At 39.8% G+C, this 9742-nt stretch overlaps 1 protein-coding gene across 1 annotated transcript; it reads left to right on the plus strand.

Moving 5' to 3' along the window:
- Positions 1–2663: 2663 nt before the first annotated feature.
- LOC131153841 (uncharacterized) lies at positions 2664–3722 on the plus strand. Its single transcript, XM_058106291.1, has one exon. The coding sequence runs from the start codon at positions 2664–2666 to the stop codon at positions 3720–3722; it is 1059 nt and encodes a 352-aa protein (XP_057962274.1).
- The last annotated feature ends 6020 nt before the right edge of the window (positions 3723–9742 follow it).

Below are 9742 nucleotides of genomic sequence, written 5' to 3' on the forward strand. Positions count from 1 at the left end.
ATTATTTCCATATGGGTGTAAAGGTACTTATAGGATGTTAGGGGTGTATACCATTAGGAAGATTATTATTATTACCTTCTATTTATGGTGTATTATTATTATTATCATGTGTGAAATTATTATGTTACCATTATGATATTTAGAATATGTATTTATTGTTAATATGTGCGTATTAATATTATTTATTATTGTCATTATGGGATTACTACTATTAATATTAATATCATTATTATTATTATCATTAGTACCATTATTATTATTTTTACTATTGTTATTATTATTATTATTATTATTATTATTATGTTCATTATTATAATGGTTATTATTATTTTATTTTATTATATATATTTTTTATTATTTATTAAATATTTTTGATTTTTATAATCCCTATGATTTTATTGCGGGGGTATGAGCCTTTGGGCATCACGTACCCTAAGCTCTGAAGGAATATATGTATATATATATTTATTTATTTATTTATTTTCCCTATGTATTTATAAACTCATAAGAGGAGTAATTTAAAGAATTATTAAATTAACTTAGGGATAATTTCAAATTAATTAGGTACCGTTCGTAAGAACGGGCGCGTAGGGGGTGCTCGTACCTTCCCCTCGTGTAACCGAACTCCCGAACCTAACTCTGGTAATGTAGACCTATTTTACCCCTAACGGGGCAGTTATCACGTGTTCTAACCACACTAAAGGTTAGTGGCGACTCCGACATTCCATGTTTTTCCATGAAAATATTAAAATAATTTTAATTTCGCCGCTCGGGGCACACGCGCTCCCGGGACGCCGCGACAGCTTGGCGACTCCACTGGGGACCTTAGAGAGTCGAGCTATTAATTAATTAGAAATTATCCCAAGTTTAAATTTATTAAATCTTTTAATTACTCCTTATTTTGTGAATGTTGTAATTTGTAAATAACTTTGATTAGTTGTAAATATTTTACTTCCATAATTTACAAATAACCTTAACTAAGTAAAAATATTTTTTTTCCTAATTTTGTTAATATTAATTGTAGATATTTTTTTTCCAAATATTCCGAATAAAGCATATTAATTGTAAGATATTTTGAATAAGCATCTTAATTACCGATATTTTGTTTCCTTATTTTTTATTTCCAAATTTTTTGTGAATAAACATATTAATTGCATATATTGTGTTCCTTTATCTTTTGAATATATATATTAATTGTAGATATCTTGTTTCCATATTGTTTATAGCATGTGAATAAATGTGGGGGTAGCGGGATTAGGTTAAAAATTAAATTCACACACTCTCACGCTCTATACCCGAGCTTTCCTTACTAGGACTAGATAGGAGTGTAATAGCGCCAGTCCCTTCGTGGCAGAGCTTGATGGGACCCGCGAACCACTCCGCTCAGTGCGGGTTTTATCTGGACCCCAATGGGGGAGGATGGAATTCCAAACTAGGAACCTTTTGTCAATAGGGTTAGAGCCTACCCGCACGTACTTGTCTATAGTCTTCCCTAACTAGGATAGTGTCATGACGAACCCTGTATATACATACCTACCCTGGGTTGGGATATCCTTATCCCCATGCTGTCTATTGTATATATGTTGTGAAATACTTTGTATTATATCATGCATTTGACATACATTTAGACATACATACTACTTAGTTAGTATTCTGAAAAAGCCCAATAATGAGACCATGACCCATTCTTTCAAAAAATAAAAATAAAACACTTGGGCCAAGTATTTTAAAATATGGGTCGGCCCAACCTTTTTCAAATAACTCGGGCCCAACTCTTTAAAAGCAAACTTAGGCCCGACCTCTTCCTAAGTAAAAACTTAGCCTAGGCCTGATTTTCAAAAACCCAAAATTTCAAAAAAGTGGGCTTCGGCCCTATTGTCTAAAAATATAGGCCAACATTTTTCTAAGCAAATCTAAGCCCAAGTCCTTTTAAAATTAGGGCCTGATCCCATCATGAAATATATTGAAGCCCATATTTTTATATACTTGAGGCCCAAGTGCACGCTAAAGTCCACAAACCCGTATTGAACAAATCCAGTGGGTTGACTAACCTGGGTCAACTCCAACCTCAGATCATAATTTGACCCTTCATAGAATCTGAGGTACATGGACCGTCATCAAGGAAAATAATGATTGAGGGAAGAATTGAATTGAAATTGTGGCACATCAATGATTGTCTTAAAATCCCTCATTAGTGGGATTTTTCCTAGAATGCTGACAAAGTAGTTAGTTAGGTTACATTGCATCCATGTATTCATGCATAATAATCATGCACGATAGGTCACATGCATGTTCATATCTCTATTTGTATGAGTAATTGCACTAGTTACATCCATGCACAAATATTCATGGCATCCATGCATTCATGCATAATTTCACACGCATAGCCATGCATGATAGGCTGCATACATGTTAATATCCCTATTGTTATGTATTTGTGCACTAGGTACACACATGCATAAACACCCCATGCATAAGATAGAGCCTTGGAGAATATTTTATATAAGTCTACCTCGGGTGGGGGATATAAGTTTCATTATTTTCAGTTTGATGTCATGACTGCATGCATTGTTTTGAGTTGTATGATACCTTTACTAACATGCTGCATTCACATAGGCATCCCGTCTACTTCATCAAGGTTCTATAAGAGATTTGAATCATTCATGGAGAACACAATGACTTACCATGAGATTAAGTCCACAGTACAACAATATTCAGAAAGTCAACAGAACAAGTGGGGTGACAGTCTTACTCTGAAATCTATCATCGAACTACCAGCTCGGACTTTCATCAACATAAGATCCAATCCGTTAGATGAGCTAAAAGTCATTTGGAAGGAATGGACCCCGGCACGCCGTTTAAAATTCTCTCAAACATATGGGCACATTTGTTTCTTGTTGCATGTATCGGAAAATATCCCTGCCATAAAAGCACTGGTCGAGTTCTGGAATCCACCATATCGTTGCTTTACAATGAATGGTATTGACTTGACACCAACCATCGAGGAGTATACTTCGCTTTTGCATCTAGTCAAGTTACAGACACCATACAAACCTTATGTGTATGATGCTAGTGTTTCGTTCGTGAAGGAGATGTACGATGCTGTCGGGGTCAAAATCCAGAAAACATTCTCAGAGGGAGGTGCAGAAGTAAGGAAAATCTCTTGGAAGCAGTTGAAAGAAATAATCGAAAAAGAAGAAAAAGAAGAGGTTCAGATACATATAATGGCATTAGCTATTTACGGTTTGATCATTTTTCCAAAAGAACTAAACATGATCGATCAAGCTACTGTTTCGTTTGTAGCACAAGTACGAAACGGGATTAACCCCGTTCAAGGCATCCTGGCAGAAACCTTCAGATCACTCAACAACTGCAGAATCAGGAGGCGAGAACGTTTAAAATGTTGTGTGCAACTGTTATATGTCTGGATGGTAGGTCACTTATCGTCCAACAAAGGGGGCTTCCGTAGTATTTTCTCAGTGATCCGAATCCCTTTGGCTGAATTTGGGGATACCCAATTAAAGGAGCAGTTAGATAAATCTGAATGGAACACAAAAATGTGTGGTTTGATCGACTCAGGGGTAACTTGGCTGGCGCCATGGATGGTCCGCTCTAACATGATATATCGGTGTGGAAATCTTCCATGGGTCCCATTACTAGGCCCATGGGGAGGGATAGCATATGCCCCTTTGATGGTCAGAAGGCAATTGGGGGCATCTTAGTTTGTGCCTATGACTCACGGATTGGCTGACTTAGATTTCGCATACGAAATAGGAGACACTCAAAACTAGATTAGAAAATTCAGGGTGGCGTGGAAACATGTGAACCTAATAGACCCGAGTGATGGAATTGCCACAGTCCAAGGAAGTTATGAAGCATGGAGAGAAAACCGGGTAAACCCCCAACTCAAAAGAATCCCAGAAATCGTTTTATCACAAGCGCATGCATGCAATTGAAGCCACAAGGGGATCCATGCCCAGTAGAAAAGGGAGATGCAAAAGCAGAAGTAAAGAATCAGCAAAAGGAGGCACTAACCTCTGTCTATCGCAAGGAAATCAAGCGACAGAGGATCCGGTATATACAATCAGAAGAAGAGATCGTGGCTTTAAGAAAGGAAAGACGAAGGCTTCAAGCGGCACTTGAACGAAAATCTCAAATGTTAGAAGATGCCTATATCGAAAGTAAAAAGAAATTGCTCTACATACAAGAGTTGGAGAGGCAGGGGGATGAGCAGAGAAGCAAGTATAATCAAGTACTGGAAAAGATGGAGCCGTGCATAACGAAAGCGGGCTACTGGGAGGCCAAGTTTCGGGCTTTGCATAAAAAGACGACACAGCAAAATGCAGAGATTGTGCAATCATGAGCAGATTTTGATATTCGGTTGAATTTGTTATTGTATGAAAGGATTCTATTAATGAAAAGTAGATTTTATTTTCTACAATGATGATGATCTCTTCCATGAACCTTGATTGGAGTACATTAGGTTGCATACATATGTTTCATATTTGTGAAATTTACACATGTCTTGAAAAGACCATTGCATTTCATGCATTCATACCTATGCATTCACGATTCTAAAAAGGGAAAGTTTTGGTTTGCAGTGCCTAGCCACAGAATTTGTCTGAGCAAGCAACATTGAGACTGTCACGCATCAATACAATACCAAGAGAAGGGCAAAAGAAATGAGTGAGCAATTGGAAGGTAGAGTCCTGGGCATAAAGCAAGGACAAGAAGAATTGAATGAAAAAATGAGCAAGATCCTGGAATTGTTAATGAACAAAGGAAAAGCAGTGCAGAATGATCCAGAGATAGATATGGACCCTACTCATCCTCCAGGGTTTACCCCAGTGCGTGGACAAACGTTAGCTCCTCTACCTGGCGTCATGGAGGGTTCAATGCCAAGTATACCCCCGTTCATCCCCAATATACCAGCACAGGGGTTTCCAGTAGTGGGGACTCCCCCGTTAGTAGCTTCTGATCTGGGGATGAACAGATTTGAAACTGAACGTCGATACGACGTACTAGAGGAACGTCTGAAAGCTATTGAGGGATCCAATACATTCGACTCTGTAGATCCCAATGATCTGTGTCTCATGCCAAAGGTCACCCTGCCACCGAAATTCAAAGTACCAGATTTTGAAAAATTTAATGGAACTAATTGTCCTCGAACTCACCTGCGCCTGTATTGCCAAAAAATGGCTGCACATTCCGATAATGAGAGACTAATGATGCATTGCTTTCAAGATAGCTTGACAGGGGCAGCTATCAGGTGGTATATTCAACAAGATCGGGCTCGGATCCGCACATGGAAAGATTTGGCTAATTCTTTAATAGCTCAATACCGCCATGTTATAGAAATGGCACCCGATCATATGACCTCGCAGAGTATGCAGAATATGCATACAGGTGGAGGGACATGTCTGTCCAAGTCAATCCTCCGGTGGAAGACAGGGAGGCTATTTCCCTATTTGTGAATACCTTGAAAGATCCTTACTTCGGGCATCTCTTAGGAGCAACCCCCCATGACTTCATGGACATTGTTTCTACCGGAGAGAGGATTGAGACGGCCATCAAAGTCGGGAGAACTAAAAGTATTAGTACAGAGACTGGTCTAGGCAAGAAGTGGACAAGCAAGAAGAAGGAAGAAGAGGTTCAGATGGTTCAAAGACAACAATATCAAAGAGAGCATGGCCCAGGGGCTAGGAGGAATTTTGTTTTCAAACCCTCTGTCAATCAGACAGTTCATACAGGAGGTAGACCCCAAATTGTTCCTTCCGGGACCATGCCCACCCAACCGAATGTGCGAACTCATGATAGAGGCATCCAGAGAAATACGAGAAGGATAGATCCTATTCCAATGACATACTCAGAATTATTCCCACAATTGATGGAAAGGAACTTAGTTTCAGTCATTCCTGGAATGGTCATTACGGCACCTTTTTCGCAATGGTATGACCCTGAAGCCAAGTGTGCATATCACGCTAACACTCCCGGGCACACTATTGAACGGTGTTAGGCATTCAAAAATAAGGTTCAAAGACTAAGAAAAGCTGGATGGCTAGCATTTGATGATAAACAACCAGGAATTCAAGGAAACCCTTTGCCTAATCATGGGGGTAACAATGTCGGAATGATAGAAGAAGGGACGAATGAGGTGGATTTTGAACAAATGTCTTTAGATTGGGTGTTCAATGAACTTATTGCGGCAGGTCGGATAGGGCAGGAGGCCGTTTGCCCCACTAATGCACTTTGTTTATGTCAGAGTAAAGAAGGAAGATCTGTGAAACAGTGTGTAACTTTTAGAATGTTCTTGCAAAAGATGGTGGATAACAAGTTTATAGAGATCGGTTGCACCCGCAAAAGTGGAGAGATTGCAGTCATTGGGGAAAACAGGCCAGTATATCATCAGTGCACTAATCAACCATTCATACCTACCATGAACAAGGCTCTTCCCACACAGGAAGCGCCAGCTCGCTTGGTGATCTCTACTCCCAGGCCATTCCCATACAAGAGTAACCAAGCAGTACCCTGGAAATATGAATGTGAAGCGTATGTTGAAGGAAGCACCAGCAATATAGCGGGGGTAAAAGGGATAACTCGAAGTGGTAGGGTGTATATGCCAAATTCTTCTAAAACAAATCAACAGAATGCAGGGGAACCAGACAAGGCAGTGAAAAGTCCAATATCCAATGGAGAGGCCGAAGAATTCTTGAAGATAATAAAGCATAGCGAGTACAACATTGTGGACCAACTAAAGAAAATGCCGGCTCACATATCTGTTTTGTCACTTCTACTAAATTCAGAGACCCATCGGGAGGTGTTACTTAAAGTTTTCAATCAAGCCTATATTCCCCAAGATATCAGCGTTGATAAATTCAATCATGTGATCGGAAGTCTGGCAGCCTCCAACTACATCACTTTTACTGATGAAGAAATTCCGCCAGAAGGCCAGGGGCACAACAAGGCGTTGCATATATCCACCAAATGTAAGGATCATATGATGTCTCGAGTCTTGATAGATAATGGGTCATCCCTCAATGTTATGCCAATGACTACACTGCAGAGGTTACCCATTGATCCTTCTTATGTGACACCAAACAATTTGGTGGTGCGTGCCTTCGATGGAACACGAAGAGAGTCAGTAGGGTCGCTTGACATCCCTATTCAGATTGGACCTGTAACCTTCAATATCACTTTTCAAGTCATGGATATTACACCTTCATACAGTTGTCTCTTGGGAAGGCCTTGGATACATAATACTGGGGCAGTTCCATCCTCTTTGCATCAGCGAGTGAAATTTGTAGTAGGGGATAAATTGGTATGTGTTTATGGGGAAACCGATATAATGGTTACTAAATCTTCTTCCACTCCCTATGTAGAAGCAGCTGAAGAAGCCCATGAAGATTCATTCCGAGCATTTGAGATCATCAACGTCATTACTGTAATGGAGGGATCTTTTATCCCTCAACCTCGGATCTCTTCTTCCACAAGTATGGTGGCTGCAGAAATGATTAAATCAGGGTTTTGCCTGGGAAAAGGGTTGGGGAAGTATCTTCAGGGCATCGCAATGCCATTGTTACCAGAAGGCATGAATGAGAGATACGGCATCGGATATACTCCTACTTTAGCTGACCATAAGAAGAAGACGGAAGAGAAAAGAATACTCCGGATCGAGAGGCGCACAGGAAGAGTAAGTACCAAATGGGGGGTAGAAGTCCCGCCAATGAATCAGACCTTTCGAAAGAGCAATCAAGTCACTCTTGAGGAAGAAATGAAACAGATGAGCATATTGGCCTTGGAATCAGGGGACCACATGAATGACTCAAGTAGATGGATCTACCCACTGACTACAGGAGCAGAAATTCAGAACTGGACATCTTTTGATTACCCAATTCACTTCATGTAATAGCTTTTGCTCATTTTGCTTTCTTTTTGTAATCCGTGGACATTATTGCCTCGGACCGTTTGTCTTTTTCATCAATAAAACCAGTATGCATTTCTTTCGCATTTATTGCATCATGGGGTCATTTGTCAAAGAATTGTTTACCTTTGTTTTATGCAGGGATAGGGAAAATAATCATACCAGTATTCAGGAGCCAGAAATTGATGTTAACTTTGAAAACTTAATCCTAGAAGCTGAAATAGAAGAGGAGACTGACTTATCACCTGAAATGCAAAGAATGTTGAAATCAGATGAAAAACCAACTTTAACCAGTGGTGACCCCACGGTCACAGTAAATTTGGGGACTAATGAGGAACCAAAAGAAGTAAAAATCGGGGCACTGTTGGGAGGAAGAGAAAGATGCGAAATGATAAACCTTCTGAAGGAATACCAAGATGTTTTCGCATGGTCATATCAGGACATGCCGGGTTTGGATACAGACTTAGTAACACATAAAATACCCATTTACCCAGATAGCAAACCGGTAAAACAGAAATTGAGGAGAATGCGCCCAGATATGTTGATCAAAATAAAAGAAGAGGTACAGAAGCAGTTTGAGGCTGGTTTTTTAGAAGTAGCCAAATATCCAGAGTGGATGGCCAATGTAGTTCCAATAATGAAGAAAAATGGAAAAGTGAGAGTCTGTGTTGACTATCGAGACTTGAATAAAGCTAGCCCTAAAGATAATTTCCCACTTCCACACATAGATGTGCTGGTAGACAATACGGCGGGACATGCCCTGTTTTCATTCATGGATGGATTTTCTGGATATAATCAAATTAAGATGGCCCCAGAAGATAAAGAGAAGACCACGTTCATCACCTTATGGGGGACCTTTTGCTACAAGGTTATGCCCTTTGGTTTAAAGAATGCAGGGGCAACCTATCAGAGAGCCATGGTAACGTTATTCCACGACCTGATGCATAAGGAGATAGAAGTATATGTGGACGACATGATTGTTAAGTCTCGGGATGAGTATAGCCATGTGATGAACTTAAGGAAGCTATTTGAAAGGCTACGAAAATGTCAACTGAAATTAAATCCAGAAAAATGTACATTCGGAGCTTCTTCAGGAAAATTGTTGGGATTTATCGTAAGTGAGAAAGGGATTGAGGTAGACCCAGATAAAATAAAAGCTATTCGAGATATGCCTAGTCCCAAAACCGAAAAAGAAGTCAGGAGTTTCCTAGGCCAATTGAACTACATAGCTCGATTTATATCTTAGTTGACTGCTACTTGTGAGCCCATATTTAAGCTGCTGAAGAAGGATAGCCCCGAAAAATGGAGTGAAGATTGTCAGAAAGCTTTTGAGAAAATAAAAGAATATCTATTGAACCCTCCAGTTTTGGTTCCCCCTGTACCTGGAAGGCCTCTTATATTATACTTAGTAGTATCAGAGAATTCCATGGGGTGTGTGTTAGGACAACACGATGAGCCTGGAAGAAAGGAGAGCACCATCTATTATTTAAGCAAAAAATTCACGGAATACGAATCTCGGTACTCTAACTTGGAGAAGACGTGTTGCGCTTTGGTGTGGGTGGTTAGTAGATTAAGGCAATACACGCTGTATTACACAACATGGCTGATTTCTAAAATGGATCCAATTAAGTATGTTTTCGAGAAACCTACAGTAACAGGACGGATGGCTCGTTGGAAAATGCTGTTGACTGAATATGATATTACATATGTAACGAGAAAATCCATCAAAGGGAGCATTATAGCAGAATATTTGGCTGATAGGGCCGTTAATGATTACCAATCCATGGAGTTTGACTTCCCAGATCAAGATATTGGTTCAAT

This window comes from Malania oleifera, chromosome 4, assembly GCF_029873635.1.
Source record: "Malania oleifera isolate guangnan ecotype guangnan chromosome 4, ASM2987363v1, whole genome shotgun sequence".
NCBI lineage: Eukaryota > Viridiplantae > Streptophyta > Magnoliopsida > Santalales > Ximeniaceae > Malania > Malania oleifera.

What these genes read in the sequence shown, in the direction of transcription:
- LOC131153841 (XM_058106291.1), top strand. Translation starts at nt 2,664, where the DNA reads ATGGAGAACACAATGACTTACCATGAGATTAAGTCCACAGTACAACAA.